This window comes from Rhinolophus ferrumequinum, chromosome 6 (genome assembly GCF_004115265.2).
Source record: "Rhinolophus ferrumequinum isolate MPI-CBG mRhiFer1 chromosome 6, mRhiFer1_v1.p, whole genome shotgun sequence".
Taxonomy (NCBI): Eukaryota; Metazoa; Chordata; class Mammalia; order Chiroptera; family Rhinolophidae; genus Rhinolophus; species Rhinolophus ferrumequinum.
The window spans coordinates 55,727,179-55,746,372 of NC_046289.1; the positions used below are offsets into that span (position 1 = coordinate 55,727,179).

Consider the following 19,194-nt stretch of genomic DNA (forward strand, 5'->3'; position numbering starts at 1 on the left):
CACTTGGCTAGTATACAGGGGAACTGACATTTGCACTCAGGCTCTGAAACAGCTCATTTTTCTGGAAAACCACATTTTTCGATTGCTAGGAGGCCGACGCAGGTGAACCAGGTCCTCTTCCCAGCCTTTCTTCACCTTGCCTTTCCCACATGGAGCTCATGTTTGGAAAGACTGTCTACCAAATGATTTATACAAATAGTCATTGTCTTTCCCATTTTGTATTAGTCTAGGCACCCACACGAAACTGCCAGTCAAAGCTTCTGATCAGTGTGAGACCAGAGAGCTAGCACAGCGAGTGGGCATGCCTGGCAGAATGCCAGGACTGCGGTGGAATCTGCATACATTTACTTTCCACCAAGCCTGTTATTCAAAGACGTTAGCCCAATGACGTCTCTTTCCTCAGATTGCCTGTGCATTGGCCAGTAAGCCTCACAATTTAATACTTAATTATCTGTTGCTATGTATTTGCTCCAATTATTTCATGTGTGATAAAATAGGTCTTTGGCCTCGTACAGGTCAATTATTATTTCTGGGCATCAGTTTTGCCATCTGTACACTGGGATAATAATGAAAATATTTAGTTGTTCCAATTATCTATTGCTGTTCTGCAAACCTTAGTGTCTTATAATTTATTATTATCTCTTGTGAGTCTAGGTGGACTTGGCTTAGCTGGGCACTTCTCGCTTGGGGACTTTCGTAGGATGGTGGCAGGGGCTGGATCCTCTGAAGTCTTCTTCTCTCACATGGGCTGGGATGGCTAGAACTACTGGGGGCTGGGTGGGCCTTTCTCTGTCTCTCCATGTAGGCCTCCTCACCGCATGCCGGCCGCAGGGTAGATGGACTGCACGTGTTGTGGCTACCTTCTCCCAGAGCCAGTTCCAACAGGCTCTGCAGGGCTTTTTATGAGCCAACCTCAGAGGTAATGCAGCCGCTCTACTGCCATGTGCTAATAATCAAAAGCAACTCACAGGGCCAGCCCAGACTCACGACTCATGAGAGGGAGCTACGCAGGGCTTGGCTGCCAGGAGTGGTGTGCTCTGGGGCCATCTCTGGAGTACCCACCGCAGTAGCAGTAGCTGTCAGGGGCGTTGTGAGGGTTAAGAGGTAATGTCTAAAATGGTTTATCAACTGTGACATGCTATATTAGATATCAGTACACACTGAACAAAAGCATGACTTCACTGCATGAATCACTAAAAAATGTCTTAGACCAAAGGTTGGCAGATTGCAGCCTATACTTGTAAATAAAATTTTATGGGAACTATGCACACTCATTTGTGTAAGTATGGTCTAGGGCTGTTTTCACGCAGGGTTGAGTAACTGTGACATCAACTCCACGGCCTGCAAAGCCTAATAAGAAAACATTTGCTGACCTTTGTCCTAGAGGATAGAGTGAGCATAGTCAATGAGTTCCTTAGAGTTTTCTTGCAATATGTGAAGACTTGTGGAGTTCGTGAATCCGTCTTAGCTTCACCCCAGTGTGTCTACACTTTGAAGTCCCTTGGTGACCCCGTGCCAGGAAAAGAAATTTGAGGGGGCGCCAGAGGTCCGTTTACTGTTGTGGAGTGGATTCATGCCTGGAACAGGGTGACCTCACTGTAACCTTGAGACTGACATCTTCCTGTGACCCCCCCACAACCAATGACCTCATGCTGTGACTTGATTTTTGTGGTCTCTAAACCTGTGCTATTCAATCCAGTGGCCACCGGCCACAAGTGACTGTTTACATTGCACTTTAATTAAAATGAAATAAAATTAAAAATTCAGTGCCTCAGTTGCCCTAGGCATGTTTTCAGTGCTCCTAAGCACGTGTGGGTAATAGCTTCCGTGTTGTACAGCACAGATACGGAATATTTCTATCATCTCAGAAAGTTCTGTTCAACAGCGCATCTCCTAACAACGTGAATGCCTTGTGTACACGGCTGGTCCCATTGGCCGTGTCTTCTTGTTTGTGTCTCAGTGTTATCTGTCTTAGATGGGGACCTCCTCAAGGGCAGGTTGCCTAACTTGAATCTTCTATAGGCTTCCACTTGGGCAGATCACCCTTTTTAAAAATGTGATTGCTGAATTAGTAGTTGTTGGTTGATATGTCCGTTCCTGTGTTTTGTTATGGAAACAGAGTAGAGAAATGGGCACAGTTAGCAGCGAGGTCATTCGTTCAACACACAAATCCACTTCACAACATGCCCAATGAGTGGACCTCTGGAGCCTGCACACTTCTGTGCCTGGCACGGGGTCTTCAGAGGGCTTCCATACTAGACACACGGGGTAAAGCTAAGACGGCTTCATAAGCTCACATTCTGCTTAGACATGACACAGCCAGTGTGACTGGGGGCCAGTTCCCTAACCCTTCTATGCCTTAGTTTCCCCTACGTCCAGTGGGAATAATACTAGTACTTACTTCACATAGTTATTGTAAGCCTTATAGAGAGGATCGTGGAAAGTACTGGGGACAGTGCCTGCTGCAGAGTTTTATTCCCTGTCCCTTCCCGTTCTGCTCCTGAGGTACCAACCACAGTTACCCTGTGAGGAAGCAGAAGGGGAAGTATTTTGCTCAAAAGCCTTTCTTCTCCTGCTGATCCTCACTGCATTCATCCTTTGATCCTTGCCTGGTTGTTTAGGTCTCTGACAGAAAGAACACCCTGCAAACAGACACTCAGTCTCCAGGAACTTGACCATTGTTTCTTGATGAAATCTAACTCAGGCCAGTAGTGCTTTTGTATGACTGTCTCACTAGCGATAATTACTTAACTGAGGTCTGCAGTTCTTCCTTTTACATCATTGCTTTGGAGTTGTTTCACTTTTGTTAATTCTGGAAGACATGGAGTAGGTAAGTGATTTAGTTGTGGATCACACAGAGAATGGAGTGGCAGAACGAAGATGACCAAACTTTGCATTTTTAGTTGCTTTTCCTCATCACTTACGGGTCATTTATCATGGTGGCAGAGCTTATTTCTGTTAGCATCTGTCCTTCAGATGGAGACAGTAGCTTCAAGTGGAAAGGCAGCAAATTCATAGACCCAGACTGAGCTGGAGCCATCCATATATTTTTGGCCTGATATCTTTTGACTTTGATTTTGCTTAATCTTTGAAGTAGGTTTTGAAGTTATTTAAGAATCTTATTTAAGAATATAAGAAATATTCCAGGTGTCCTCAGGTAGAAGTAGTGCGTGGCCATAGTGGCTGTCACTCAGCATTTGGGCTTGGAGGGAGTTGGGGGGAGTCGTGCGTCTCCATTCCAGTTTCCATCCCGGTGCAGACCAGAAAGCATGGCTACCGATCTGAAGGAGCCGGCCCTACCTGCCAGAGTGTAACTCCAAGCTCCGTGACTCACGGCAGTGTCACTACTACCACCTGGCCCTCACCCCGCAGCCACCTCGCTCCTGCACCGGGATCCTGACCCAGCGAAGTCCTGTTCACAACGGGCAGGTTCTCCATTGTGATTCCCAGGAGTCAGGCGTAAACCCAGGAACTGGCTTGTTTTTTCCTGGCTCCAGGAAACGTGCTTATCTCCTCATGATGTTCAAATACGTTATATATTCATAGTTTATAGTTTACTCATCTCAGTCAGAGGCGCAGTGGGAAACATGGGGCTCCCTCCAATTAGGATGCGAGGAGGACGTCTATATCTGGAGGGAGCAGCTATAACAACGTGGGTAGGGCGAGGGGAGCTACCAGGGCAGTAGGGACCCGGGACAGCTGCAGAGCTCTTCGCTATTCGTTCCCGTTTGGGCACAGGTGCTACTGGAGCCTGAAAGGAGTGTGGGGGAAAGTCAGTCCCAGACCACGTTAGTCGGCAGCACAGCCAGCCTGAGGCAGCTTTGCAGGCAAAGAGACAGGATGACGTGCCAGCACCTCTGTCCTCCCACCCTCTGACCTCCTACCAGGGTCCCCACCGGTCAAGTCCAACCACAGGCCAGAGGACATCAGAGCCCATTGCCTTGGTCCAGACAGGTCAAACCCTGGGGCAGAGAGCAGGGTGCAGAGCTGAGGTCGCAAGAAGAATCCATCTAGCATGCCACCACAAAACGAATCAGGGAGCTCATGAGCGAAAAAACAAAATAACACATTAAAACTACAGCAAATACATCACAGAATAAAGGAGAAGTGATTTTCCCAGGTTCTTGATGTGAACTGGTTACTTGAATTTTTATGCGGAACTTCCTAGCAGCCATGGCAAAAGGGGAAACCTAGTGGGTTGTAGAGTTCACCTTGTGTGTCTACACAAGTCAACCCGGAAAGAATAGTGAGCCAGATTCTCCTGGGGTCCACTTCATGTTCCCTGTCCCAGCTTTGTCACCGATGGTACTAGAGTTCTTGAAAGAATTCAGGTGTTATCTTACGAGTGATTAAATAGGAGAAGAAATGCAGTATTCCTAATTCGGGAAAATTTTTATTTTCAGGTTTAAAGGAGGATTTTCAGATGGATGTTTTTCAGATCCTGGCAGCCATCTTACATCTGGGCAACGTGCAGATCACAGCATTGGGCAGTGAGAGATCTACAGTTAGTGTACGATACTTGTTTGTCTCCCCCTTCCTGTGTTTGGAGGGTCCCCAGTAGGTTCCCCTGCTTTTGCATTTTAGCATCAGACAAATTGGACCAACTGGGGAGACCAGTCTAACAGGAACAAGGAAGCAAGAGTTCCCGTGGGTTATCTTCCAAGAATAAAGGTTGTTCCCCTTGCAACAGTAGAGGAGAGAGAAAATGCATTTTCTGTGTGTTTTTCTTTTATTCAACCAATTTTTACCGAGCACCTACTCTGTGCTAGGCACTGTTGTAGGCTCAGGAGAAACCGCAGTGAACAAAATGAAACAAGAAGCCCCTCATGGAGCTTATAATCTAGGGCAAGGAAGCGGCGGGGAGGAGATATAATAAATAATTATAGGCTCTGACAGCTGGGGATGGCCGTTGACAAGGGAAATACAGCAGAGTAGAAGCTGGAGAGGAGCTGTGCCTTTTGTACCGGGCATTCAGAGAAAGCCCTTCTGATACAGTGGTGGTGGGCAGAGCCCTGAAGGCAAGGAAGGGAACTGTACCTATATGTGGGGGAAGAACATTCGAAATAGAGGGAACAGCAAGTGTAAGGGCCCTCGGGCAGGAGGTGTAATTTGAAAAATAGGAAAAACTCCTGTATCCCAAGAGGAGGTAATGAAAAGAGGGGTGGTAGATGAGGGCAGGAAGCGGGGGTGTGGGGTGGGGAATGGGGTGCTGGGGGGGGTGCAGGTCATGTAGGGCCTTAAGGTCCCTGGACAGTTGTAAGCAGAAAGGACACCTCCTACCCCTGACACTCACCTGAATCAAACACCAGTGGTGCTGGCTTCCTCTCTGGAAAAGTAGTCCCTTGTAAATTTTGTGACAGATTTCTTTATTTAATGGACCCAAGGTAAGTTTATGTGGGTGCCTCTTCTGTGACAAATATTGATGAGTGATTCTTGGTACGAGGTATACATTTTGTTATTCTCATCAATATCCACGTAAAGAAGAAGAAAACACAGTAGAAAATGTCTCTATGAAATGGAACAGCAGTGGGGCCCTGCCAAGGGCAGGGGCAGGCTCAGTGCCACTGTGGCCTCTCCTGCTTTACTCCCAGGCCCGACTCTGCCTCGTGCGCCCTGGATGTCCTCGTACCAGCTTGTCGTCATCTCACACGGGCCCGAGTGGAGGCCAACGGGCTCCAGCTGGGTGGGCGGGTGCTGGTTTAGGTGGCTGGATGGGCCTGACGGGGCTTGTGTGTGTTTTTGAAGGAGGCTGACAGTCACCTGCAGGTGTTCTGTGAGCTCCTGCGCCTGGAGCGTGGCAAAGTTGCCCAGTGGCTGTGCAATCGCAAAATCGTCACAACCTCTGAGACGGTGGTGAAACCCATGACCAGGCCCCAGGCTGCCAACGCCAGGGATGCACTGGCCAAAAAGATCTATGCTCACCTGTTCGACTTCATCGTGGAGAGAATTAACCAAGCATTGCAGTTTTCAGGCAAGCAGCACACTTTTATTGGTGTTTTGGACATTTATGGGTAAGATTCTCTTCCATGAGCCTGTCTTTCCTTGTTTAACTGTCGAATGCCCATTATTTTTAGATCATTTTGTTGAGATTTCTCCTTTGTGTTTTACGTCCTTAGAAAGTTCTCTGTTTTCCCATTTATGGGTGTTACATACAGTCTCCTGGGCTGCAGTGTATTAAATAAATGCTAAATTCGTAATGGCCATGATCAAGAGCTCTCCGTATGCCAGCCACCATGCTGGGTGGTTTCCATGTACGTTCTCACTTACTACTCCAGCAATTTCATTTATCATTATCCCCATTTTAGAGATGAAGCAGCCAAGGCTTAGAAAAGCTCAGTACCTCGTTCATAGTTGCTCTGCTGGCGGGAGGGCCCAGCGCTGGGTGAGGCCCCGTGAGGTGTGGCCCCTGACATCCCTTTCCTGTTTCCCGGGGGAATGACTGTCCCAGAGGTCCTGCACCTGGCCCAGGCTCACAGGCCAGAGGAGGACCCAGACCTTTTACCCACCTGCCTTGCATCCTCATCCTTTCTTGCATAATGAGGGTCTTGTGTTTACCTCGGCCCCTCCCCAGGAATTCTGATACTTCAGGGAGTCGGAGGTCCCACATTGGAGTTTCGTTCTTCCTCCTTTGCCCCGTCCTGCTTGTCCTACATCCTGGGTCAGACTTGTGCTAAAGATGCTGATAGAATAGGCAGCGGGAGGTGAGGAGGCCGGGGGCAGGCTCCGACAGGCTGTCAGCGCTCAGGCTTCCATTTCTTAGTATCCGGCCTCCATGCACAACTCCTTCCCCCTCCCAGGACCAACCCTGGTTTGTACCATTGGAAAGGGGGCAGATTGTCCCAGGAAAGACGTCATGGACTATTCTCCCCGGATGGGGAAGTCGTCCCCCACATCCTGTGAAAAGCAGCTCAACTCCCTTCGTCATGCAGAGGGGAGAGCCTGGGCTCTGAGCCTGTGGCCTGCTGCTCCCTGCTGGGGGATGGGCAGGAAAGGCACAGGGACTGCAGTGAATCCAGGTAAAGTTTAGTAAAACAATGCCTCCAGGGAGTGACTGTGTTTAAGTTAGATTCTAAGTTAGTACATGTGACTCCCAATTAATAGTGTATGTCAACAGTTATAAAATACCATTAAATTGCTGGGATGGTTTAGTAAATTATTTACCTTTTCTTGTCCTAAAAAAGCACCTGAGCAGCCAGTACTAATTTAAGCAGACGTAAAAAGAAAGAATCCTGCTTAACAATAGTCTCTTTGTGCTTGAGATAGGTGATTGTTATATTATTCTCTGTTCTTGGCTGTGTTTTTTAAATGCCTTAAAAACAATAGGCCTTTATGTTAAGAATATATTATTTCACACATCCAACAAGTATCTGTATGCCGGGCACGGTGTTGGGTGTGACCGGTGAACAGCGTAGACACATGGCCCCGACGCTGTTGGGACTTACATTTAGTGGGGGAGGCAGGTGGGTAATTTAGATGGGGATGATTCCCGTGAATGGAATAAAGGAATGTGCTGGGGGTTAACGGGGAATAGGAAGAGAGGGGCGGCGGAGTGCAAGGAGCAGTGAGAGAGGAGAATGGCAGGCAAGCAGCAGTTGGATCCATGGGGCCATAGAACACTGACATAAAGAATCTGAATTGTTTTGGCGAAGTGTGCAAGCCTGAGTGAGACAGGAATAATTATAGATTCTCAAGAACTTGTTAGCATATGTGCTAAATCTTAATTTTAAAATTAAATTCCTCTTCAAAAATGCATTCATGGTACGCTCTCCAAAAATCATAAGCGCCCCTCTGTAAGTAACAGTGCTATGGCCTGGGGTGAATCCTTTCACGCCTTTCTCCAGTACGATCAAGTCTAGATTAGCCTTCGCCCATGTGTGCCCTGCAACTTATGAGAGAACTGAGCCCAGTTTGGCCTGGAAATAAGGCCTTAGAGGAAGAGTTACCCTTCCGGAAAGCATTTAAATCCGAAGCTGCAGGCTTTGAGGTTTCCGCTGGGTATAACATGAGGGCTTGTAGTTCCCCAGCCATTGAGGTGTTTGTGTTCTCTGGACTCAGTTGGAAAGGCCAGGGGCTGAGCAGACCCGGCAGCATGCAAGTTGTATGGCCCTGAGAAAGTCACAGAACATCTCCGAACCTCAGTTTCTGTAAGACGGGGCCTCTCTTGCAGGGTTATTATGAAAATCAAATAGAAGAAATTGTAAAGGGCCATAAATATTGTTCAGATGTTAAGTGTTGTCATAGCTAATGTGCTTCTGGGATTTTGAGTCATAGATTTAGGTCTTGGTGTTTTGAATTTGAGCTCCTAGTGCTCTTTCTTTGGGGGAAAGAGGACAAAGGAGCAGGAAAATAATCGTTGATGCTTGACATTCTGCCCATGCTCTAGAAAGCCCTGTCTTTGGCCTGAGCTGTGAGCTGTGAAACTCAATGATGTCATTTTAACTGTCCCCCCTGCCAGCCCAGCCCTGACCTGCCCACACTGTCCAGCCTCTGGACCTCCAGAGCACATGTGGAATGGGGCTGTCAGAGCTGTGTGGGTTCAGCTCCTGCTCTGAGTCACTGTGGAGCTGCTTAGAGGAAAGTCCAGGCCCTTGCCCTGCCCAGGAAGTCCAAACTGAGCCAAACTGGCTCGGTCAAGTGAGACTCTCAAGGGACCTATTGTTGGCACTGGCAGTAACCCCTCAGGATTCCAGTGATTAAGAAACAAAGCTTTGGAGGCAGTAAGAGCTGGGATCACATTGTGTGTCTGGCACAATTTGCTGGCTGCTGGTCTCTGCGATGGTCACCATCTCCTCTGACCGTCATGTATGGCAGTGGGTCACTGTAGCCTTTCACCTAGGGCAGTGTTAGGGTAACGTGAGATGATGTGCTTCTCTGCTAACACCTAGAGCACTGGGGGACCTTTCTCCTGGCAGGAGCGGTCACCTGGCCAGGTGGTAAGTTTAGTGCCTGAGTTTTGTGCAGCCCGCAGCATGTTTTACAGAGTGGGATGATTCACAAAAAAGTCCAGATTTCTGGCTTCTCTTGAGAATCAGGCGATCTGACATCCTGACCTGCAGTAGTCCACGGCCACAGCTGGCTGGAGCGGAGTAGCTGCTGCGCCGTGGGACAGTCCTGTTTGCCAGGGCCTCGCACAGCTCACTGTGTGCTCTCTCCAGCCTGCTTCCTGTGTCTGTCCGCTGCCTGCCTCCTCTCAGCTCCAGGACGGCTCCAGCGACAGCCACAGAAAGCCTGAAAACGGAGGCGGGGCCGTGTCTGTCCCGAACCTGATGGGGTCTGCTGGGCTATAGGTATTAAATGACCTGGCCCTTTTCTTCCGAGAACAATGAAAGCACCCCTGGGAAAGGCAAAAAAAACGGTGCTGCCTCGCCCTTCAACAGGCAAAGAGTGGGGGACTAGGAAAGAGCATTGCTTTTTCACTGAAAGCATGGGCGTCGCGGTCAGGCAGACTCACGGCTGCGTCTGACACTAGCTGTGTGACCTTAGGCAGGTTCCTTAACCTCTCAGTCTATTTCCTCATCCATAAAGTGAGGATAATAATTCTGTCAGTGTTATTGTGTGGATGAAACGAGACACGATATTGTGATGGACCTGTGCTAATGTCTGCCTCGGGGTAGGTCTTTTGTACATACCAGATTCCTTCTGAGGCAACCTGGGTAAAGCTGATTTATAAACCGACTGCCAGGATATTACAATTTTCAGAAAATATAGCAAACTTTTTAACTATGAAGTTTTTCAAAAAATACTGACCTATAAACGAAAGTATTATACTGTCCTCCAAGTCATATTTTAACTTCTTTAAACTGTATTTCAGTTTTGAAACCTTTGATGTGAACAGCTTTGAACAGTTTTGCATCAATTATGCTAATGAAAAGCTGCAACAGCAGTTTAACCTGGTAGGTGACTTTTCTGCCTTCTTGACACTTGTTCTCAGCCCTGTTTCTGGGAACCTGGGAAGAGGCCGAGTCAGGCTTCTCTCTGCAAGTCCTGACTAGTAATGGAGCTGCACGTTGTGTCACTGCACCACCTTGTGGCTATATCTTGGTATTGCACCTTCCCCTCCTATTGTATCTTCCCTGAGCCCGCTGCCAACTTTTTGGTTTCCTCGTCTGCCAATTTTGGATACAGATCCCCTATGCAGCCAGACCAGATGATTTAGTTTCCTGAAGCCTCCACGTCCTTGTGGGCCTCTATCTTTGCACTTGCTGTACTCTCTGCCATAACCCACCTGGGCTCCTGTCCTTTTCCAACCCTTCATCTTCACCTGGCAAACTCCTGCTTGTCTTTTGAAATTCAGTTTCTCCCGCAACAACCCCCGAGGAAAAGATACTATGACATCATGGAGAGCACGTGTTTTTGTCCAAACTGAACTGGGCTTGAATCTCAGCTCTACTAGCTCCTTCCTCTGGAACCTTCGGCTCTTTGAGTCTCAGTTTTCCTCACTTCAAAAATGGGCCAATAGTGTCTGTCTAATATTGTTGTGAAGAAAAGACCTAACAATGAATCATACCCAGTATGTTTCTTTTCTTTCCTTTTCATTGCCCCAGAATTAATCCATATATAAGCATTAAATTTCATCCTATTGCAAATTTCTAGTTTGTTAGCATTCTCAAGGATTCCCTGGCAGTTTAGCATTTAGTAACCACAATGAAGATTTATTCCAAGTAGATATGCAGCATAAGTAAACTATTTCTGCAGATTCTGTCCCCCTCCTAGGACTCCAGAGCCATGCTGTCCCCCAATGCACACATCACCTCAACCTGACGATAATGCACGTGAGACACCCCCTTAAAATAGCATATCAAAGGCTGCAATTCCACTTTCCTCTCTCTTCTTCCACTTCCTCCTCCCCCTTTTTCCTCTTTTTCTTCTCCTTTTTTCGAGTCATCTATCAATGTGCAGATCCTTCTGGAAGGGATAAGAACTTAAAGTGTCAGCACAAAAGCCCTAGTGAGGACGGGGTCCTAGCTCCTGTTCCATAAATCTGGCAGCTAATGGACTCCTGTGCCTGGTGGCCTCCGGCAGCTCAACAGTGGCAAAGTGAACCCACCACCTTCCTCTCTTGGCGTCCTTACTTTCCGTGCTCCTTTGTGTGGTTAAATCACCAGCACCGACCCAGTGTCGTGGCCTAATGTTCATCCTAACTCATCACTCTTGCTCATCTTCCTCCCCCAGAGTCCTCCGTGACTCCTCCCACAGGGTCCAGCCACCAAAGAACACTCGGCGGAGTCCTGACTGGCCTCTCTGCCTCCAGTCATGTCCTCTTCAAAGCCATCCGCCACCCAGGCCGAGCTAACTTTCCAGGTCTCATCCCTCCCTCACGCCCTCTGTGGGTCCTCACTGCCCTTAGGAAAAAGCCCCGGGACCAGAGTGCTCTCGGGCATGTGAGGGTCTTGCGTGACCTCCCTCTGCCATCTTGCTGTGCTTCTGCACTGCCCCCATCACTGTGTCCTCTGCCTGGTCTGTACAAGCACTGCTTGGTTCTCAACCACCTGTTGTGCTTCCCTGCTGCTCCCACTGGGTTCTTCTGTGGGAGGCTTTCTCCTCGGTGCGCCTCCCCTCCAGCCGCCTGCAGCCAGAAGGAGCCTGAGCCAGCCCTCTGGGAAGCCTCCCCGATGCCCCTGTGGCCCAAACAAGTAGTGAACAGAGCTCTCCCAGTGATTGGCTTGTCACCCTGGCCGCACAGCCAGCATTCTCAGGCAGGCTGGCCTCGACCCCGCCAAAGAGGCTGGCTCTGTCCTGGGTAGCAGCAGTGGTTGTGAGCACGGAGGGACTCCAGGGCCACCCTGAGTACCTGCGGTGCTGGAGGTGACAGGACATGGGCACCCACTCAGACCCGGTGGGAGGATGATGTCTAAACCCACGTTAGGAACTCAACTGCATTGATCATGGGTCGGGGGTGGCCCATACCTCAGGGTCTGCCGTAAACATTGCAAATCTGTCACGTCTCTCCATTTTCCAGATGCTTACATCCTGCTCTCCAGAAGCACACTTTAATATTCTATTTTACTTTCTGTATTAACTTCCGGCTTCCCAGCATGTCTTTAAACTTGAACAAGAAGAATATATGAAGGAAGATATCCCTTGGACTCTGATAGATTTTTATGACAACCAACCAGTGATTGACCTGATTGAAGCAAAAATGGGCATTTTGGAGTTGCTGGATGAAGAATGCTTGGTAACTTTCAAAAATTATTGGTTTTATGCCTCTATAGAGTGAATGCAGCTGCGTGGTATTAATATTCCAGTGTATGTCATTTGTAATACCTGTTTTGGAATCTGTAATAAAGTGGCTTAGACTATTAGGTATAATTTTTTTAAGCGACACGTTTGTTTATAAACACTTTTATTTAAGTATTTGAGTGCCTGTTGTGTTAGGTACGGCTCCAGGTACTGGCAGGGCCTCCACACGTTGTCTCACAGGCCTGGAAATGAGTAGGATGCAGCCCGTTGCTCAAAGGGCTCGTGATTTGAATTAATTTTTTTTAATTGTTTTTTTCCAACTTCTGAGGAGTAACAGGTGAGCCTATTGCAAAGTGGATGTTTTCTAAACGTCCGTGTAAATTCCTGACATGTTACCCAATTGGTAGGTTATTAACACTGCAACCCTAGCCAGAACCCTGCAAGGTCCGGTGAGCCTTCCACCCTCAGCATGCGTAGCCCACCCCTGGGTAATCTCTCAGGTCATGTCCAGCAAGGAAGTGCCCTTTGAGGCCATCCCTAGGTGACCGTACAGTGGACATGGAAACTGCAAGTGACCCCACACCATTGTTAATGACTAACAAGAATGGGGTTTTCTTTTACTTCCTGAGTCTATGAGTCACCCCTTGGGAGGTGAAGCAGAAGTCAACAGCATACAATTCAAGAGAAGAGGTCTCTAAGAGTTTTCCTTTTATTCTTTCCCTTTGGGAGGGGCACCTTTATAGTGAGTCAGCCTAGCAGTGTCCTCCATGGGGCCATCAGAACAAGTAATCCTCAGGACCGTGTTAATGTTTTGGTGTAACGGTTGTATTTTGGTGTTTAAACATAGGTTCTGTTTCTTTTCCAGAGATTTGTTTGTACAAAAAAACCAACAAACAATAAACCGCAATTATAATGTTGAAGACTTAATAGCATTTCCTCCCTAGAATTCTCAAGTTCCTGGTTCTCCTCACAGATTATCCCTTCTGGTGCCACAAGTGTTTTAGCCCCTGCAGTGACATAAGATGAAAGGGCTGCCATCAGGGCTAACATTCTGCAATGACCTACTAGGGACAGGGTGCAGGGGCCAAGTAGCCTCTAGGAAATGCTTGTACCCACGCTACACAGACATTCCCTAGGTGAGCAGTGCCACAGAGAAGTATGCAGGACTCATTTGAACACAGGGGGGTATCGGTGTACAGCGTTCGGGCTGAATGTACTTAATAGCTTTAAAATCACGAGTTATCCAGAAGGAGTTTTGCAATGAGCTTAGTTTGAGGATGTAAGATCTTAGTGCAAGGAGGTAGTTATTCATTAGGCAGTAAAGCAAAGGAAAAACTATTTTCCTGGGGCGGGGAGGGGAAGACTACATTTAGGTGCCAGTCTTTCCCCATTCAACAACTAAGAATAAAAGTCACGTTCACATAATGGAATCTGTACTACTTTTTCCTGAACCTTTGGACTTTTGGGGGGGAAATATGAAAATACTGCCAATTTTGCAGACGTAAAATTCTTCATTCTTAAGTCATTATATGGCCATTTTCTTTTAGTTGACAACATTTTCTTCTTCTGAAAGGTCATTATTATATCCATTTAAATATCACTCTAAAGATTATTGAGATCAAGGACAGACTTATGCCAAGAGTTGCTTTTAAACAAGGAGCCACGGGTCTAGAGCAGCTCACTCTGAGGTGCCAGATCATCTTGCTTTCTCCGAATTGGCATGTCCCTCTCCTCATCTTCCATCGCTACTTTTCTTACTTGCTGTTTGGTTTGCTTTTCCCTTCCAGTTACCACATGGAACTGATGAAAACTGGCTTCAAAAGCTGTATAATAACTTCGTCAACAAGAACTCTTTGTTTGAAAAACCCAGAATGTCAAATACATCCTTTATCATCCAGCACTTTGCTGATAAGGTACAGTGAGAGCCTGGAACGAAGCTGTCTGCCCCGGAGCCAAAGCTGCCTCCCAGACAGAACGGGTAGTCCAGGGACTTTTCAAGTCACCCTTAACGTGTAGGATACACATGAGAGAGAGTGTGTGTGTTTGTTAGCAAGCCTTAATGTCTTTTTATCACAAAATACATGAGTTTTGATGGTACTGCTTTAAAGATCAATGTGTGTTGCTAGCGGATCTCATTTCTGATTTTGGATTTATTGTGAATTCCTTGATCTCTTATCAGTTTATTTTTCTCTATGAAATTGTTACGATCAAGACAGCATAATTGTTCCCTAAAATGAAAACTAAAACTTTTCTTGAGGTTTTCCTTTTCCAAGTTGTAACATATTATGTTGGTAACATAGGTTGACTCAAAAAGATGTGTTTTCTAGGTGATCTTTATTTTGTCCTTTATATCACTCCTACTTTTTTTATGAAACAAATGTTCGCTAATAAAAAGAAAATTATTTTTTTTAAAATCACATTACAGAAAGCTTAGAAAATAGAGGGGGAAAAAAAGAAAAATCACCATCACTACCTGCCCTATATAAGTGTTCTCGTCTTGTCCTTTCCCAAGGAAACGCCTATCCTCAGTGGGTGTCACTGTGGTGGCCTGGCCGGTGCCTGAGGATCGTGGGCATAGCCTGTACTTGTCTGCCCCAGAGGCTAGAGCTGTGGGTCAGAGTCTGCTGGTCGTTCCTGAGTGCCTGAGGGGTCAGGCGAGGGACAGCAAGCTGGAAAGCGATAATAACATTTGTGGGCTAAAGGGATACTATTAAACATGATAGCCTTTTAGTGCTTCGAGGTTTTCAGGTTGGTTCCTGAAAGGATGCATATGAAATGAGTGATGATATATCTAGTTGTTGTCCTTTATAACTTCATATTTGGGATCCCATGGGGAAAAGGAAAAAGAAAACATCAGACTTCATACAAAGCCCATATGGGGTTTACTTCCGGAGGCCTTCTCTATAGATAATAGTGTCTATGCATTTAATTCTCTCACCTGGCACTTCCCAGAAGTCCCTCTTAAGAGCTAACAATGCAGCACTTCGGCTGTACTGTGGATTGGTAGGAAGAAAACACACGCACGAGAAGGTCAGCCTAGGTTCTCAATTCAATTAACCAAGGAAATAAAATCATTTTGAAAGTGAGGCAGCTATGCTTAGATGCAAGAAGTCAGCACATCTTCCCTCAGTCCCCAGAGCCCCCAACAGAGGCAATCAGCCACCTGTGACACTGTCCCCACAGATGGTCTCTCTGGATCGGGAAAGCTCTGTATTTGTTACACCTTCCCACTTAGACTAATGGCTCATACCAACAGCCTGGAAAAATTTACACCAGAATCCAAGTACTTCATTCACAAGGGAGTATTTACAAACAGCCAGTATTCCTGGTTCTTAACTCAAACTCTGTACCAGTAAGGACACTTCCTTACCCAGGGGAACAAAGTAGAGTCTGCACCCAGGGGTCACTGAACACCCTCTGCCTCCAAATGATTCCAGCACCCACGTGAGCCAGTTTCCTCCCAGTTAATTTTTTTATATTTTATTTTTTAACATGTATTTCTTTTTAAATTATGAAGAATATAATCACATATTAGAATATATAACCCAGAGGCATAAACTATTGAGTTTTGAATGTTTAAGCAACCCCTCTGGATATGTTGTTGTTTGAGGCATTCGAGAAGCCTTACAAATCAGAAGGGCTGTGTGGAGAGCTTTTCTAAGGCAATGGCAAGCAGTGCAAACCCTGACCCACTCTAAACCCGACTCTGAGGGCTTTGGCGGCCCTCGGAGCTTTGTGGTCAGCTGGTCAGGTTGTTTTCCCCCTTTCTACCACATTAATGCTGATTTAGGAAAACATTTCTGTTTGAACCCAAAGGACACCATTGAACTTTTTTCTCCTCCTGGTGGCTTCTAAGGCAAAGTGAGCCCTAACTTGGGTCTTCTGAGACCTATGTGTGTGTGTTAACTACACACATTGCAGAGAATGGTCACGTGTGGCCAGAGGGAACTCACAGGTGACCAGCGGCCAGTGAGAAATCCAGGCAGTGGAAGGCCTGGCTCTTTCCATCAGGTGATGTAGTCCCAGCTCTCTTAGCTTTACATAACTGGGTAGCTGCGATAAACGGAAACTGAACCTCTTTTTTAGAGATAGCCTTTATAGACCCACCATTAATCTTTCTCTAAAAAGAAAAGAAACTTGTGGTACTTAGATGCTGTCTGCTTTATCTCTTTGGAAATAACTAATTCCTTTCTCTGCATAGGTTGAGTATAAATGTGAAGGCTTCCTTGAAAAGAACCGAGACACTGTCTATGACATGTTGGTTGAAATCCTGAGAGCAAGCAAGGTTTGTCAAGTCCTAAGGGGTAATTAATGTTATGCGTTATGTACCTGACACAGATCTAGATGCCTATCAGGAAAGAGTAAGGAGAGAGAGAGAGAGATACTGTCTTGCAGGACCAAATTATAGCTCATGTATACAAAAAGAACTATCTTAGAATTGGGACTGATATATGTTCCTAGCTTCTGAAAGCATGCGGATCTCCACTATTTGCAAAATCAGAAATCAAATGTACAGGTGTCAGAGAGGAAGGGCCGCTGACACCACCATTTAAAGAGCCACAGCTCACATTGTATTCAATCAGGCTGAAATATTGATACAGCACCTACTATGTGCCAAGTGCTGTCCTAGACAGTGCAGCAAACAAGGCAGTTAGGGCCCTGCCCTGGTGGAGCTCACATCCTAGAGGGAGTGACGTGCCTTAAACACCTAATGAAGCAACGGGAGGCAGTGCTAAGTGCCTCGTGAGGGAAGCCAAAGCAAGACGAGACACAGCAACACAGGGAGGGGGCCTCCTGCTTCAGATGTGTGAGCTCCTTGAGTCCACGGTTCTGTATGGTGAGCGGTGCCACCCAAAGAATGACTTCCGGCGTTTTCGTTTCCCCTTTGAACATTTCTTTATTAAAATTTGAGAATAGGGATATTTCATGCATAAGCCTTCATTTTTGTGAAGATTTGATTATCATGTTTACTGTCCTTCTTTTTAAAAGATCCTAGTCCTCTGTTGATGTGCAAGTATTAAGTTGGTGCGAAAGTAATTGCAATTTTTTGCACTTATTTTTAACCTTTTAAATTACAATTACTTTTGCACCAACCTAATATTCTGACTGTTTCCTAAGTAAGTATGAGCACTTCCACTAATGATCACAAATACACCACTGGCCAAGACCCCTTCAGTTACTAAAACTGGTTCATGGTAGAGAATTCAATGTGGAAGTGGCCTGCATCTTGTATACAAAATTAGTTGACTTAATTCACCAGTTGTTTACTCACCCCCAAGCTTACCCCGGGGTCCAGTCTGGAAGATGAGCTCAAATCATGTAGAAGCACAGAGAGCTCTCCCCGCTAAGCACACAGGCTCTCAGAGGCGTGGGCGGTTCAGATCCCCTCCTTGCACAGGGGACACACAAAGATGCATCAGGCAGGAGTTCTGCCCTGAAGGAGATTCTCAATGTCTGATTTAAAAGAAAAAATATGAGGCTGACTCTAAGAAAGAAGATACAACATTTAAAGAAAGAACTGGTGCAAGGAAGAAAGTAACAAGTCTTAAGAGAGGTACAAATAAAAGATTAAAGTTGTTTAGAAGAACTTGGGATTCATTCCTGCTGGGGCATCAGAAAAGGTGTTGACAGGGGTGGGACGGGAAAATATTTTAACTGAACTTTGAATAATGGGTTGGGTTTGGATCTGTGGGCCTGAGAATGTGGGGTAAGAGGGAGGAGATTCCAGGTGCAGAAACAATCTGAGCCAAGGCACAGAGGTAGGAATTGTAACATTTCCACTTTCCTGACCCTTTGAGTGATACCCACATGTAGACGTTCTCTGCCCTCATTCCTGGGAAAGAAGCCACAGTCATCCCGAGTGAGGACAATCCATTGTGTGGAATTGAGATTTGCTGTAGAGATTGGCCGAGGCTATCACTTGACCTTCCAATGGAGTCAGTGGGCTCCTTGTGACCACTTATTTGGCTTGTGACAGCTGAGGCCGGTGGGAAAGTACTTCCAGACATTGAAATCCTCTCTGCTCCTTGCAGTTTCATCTCTGTGCCAAGTTTTTCCAAGAGAATCCAGTTCCTCCTTCCCCTTTTGGTTCAGCAATCACGATTAAATCTGCAAAGCAAGTCATCAAGCCAAACAACAGGCAATTCCGGACCACAGTGGGGAGCAAGGTAATGAGACAGTGAGGGGGGTGGGGGACACAGGTCAGGCCCCTGGGAGCCCTTGGGAGGGCCCGCATTCCAGGCCTGCACATGGGCACCGAGCCTCTTCAAATCTAGTGTAAATACAAATGCGAAGAACAGCAGTAGTTCATCGTCACCGTGCCTCAGCCTCCAAGGCCGCACACAACTGATCACATGGCACGTTTGCCCAATAACCTGATTTATTACATTCCGTGCTATGTGGGAGTGTTGGAAAGGGCGGTGTTCAATCCAGAGCAGGGGGACACTCTTACAATCACAGTCATGGCCTGAAGCCTTTCATAATAGATGTTGGTGCATGAAGTTAGCCTTTCCTGTTCTCATCGAGGTGGGGCCTTTTCTCTGCCTCGATGGAAGCCTCACATTTCAGCCCGATGTTTGTTGCCTGACTTGTCTCCTAGTTCCGCAACTCTCTGTCATTGCTCATGGAGACCCTCAACGCAACCACGCCACACTACGTTCGCTGCATCAAACCCAACGATGTGAAATTACCCTTTGAGTAAGTGTTCTCATGAGGCCGACAGGGAAGACACCGAGCAATCCAGTGTGTCTGTCATGATGCTGGAGAGTGGGCTTACAATTGTCTTGAACTGTATACTGTTTCTGGGTTTTCAACTGATTCAAAACAGTCCTGCCCCTTACATATCATGTTAACACAACCGCTCTGGCTAAGCCCCCTCGTCTCCAGCATTAAGCAAAGTGGCTAGATTTGAAAGAGTCATCTGCCCCTGAAGTTTATGCAACTGCCAAAGCCAGAACCTGTTCCTTGATTATAGAAGAATTTGTATGTGTTTGTAGGAGGAAGGCTTTAGAAGGG

The 19,194-nt window shown here is 46.7% G+C and overlaps 1 protein-coding gene across 1 annotated transcript in view; it reads left to right on the forward strand.

The window, feature by feature from the left end:
* Positions 1–19,194, forward strand: part of MYO5C (myosin VC) — a 90,263-nt gene that overhangs the window by 23,756 nt on the left and 47,313 nt on the right. The window contains exons 9-16 of the mRNA XM_033109460.1: positions 4,404–4,510; positions 5,746–6,011; positions 9,812–9,893; positions 12,035–12,175; positions 13,968–14,093; positions 16,382–16,465; positions 18,213–18,347; positions 18,779–18,876. Of these exons, the coding sequence (XP_032965351.1) occupies positions 4,404–4,510; positions 5,746–6,011; positions 9,812–9,893; positions 12,035–12,175; positions 13,968–14,093; positions 16,382–16,465; positions 18,213–18,347; positions 18,779–18,876 (1,039 nt within the window). The remainder of the gene's footprint in view (positions 1–4,403; positions 4,511–5,745; positions 6,012–9,811; positions 9,894–12,034; positions 12,176–13,967; positions 14,094–16,381; positions 16,466–18,212; positions 18,348–18,778; positions 18,877–19,194) is intronic.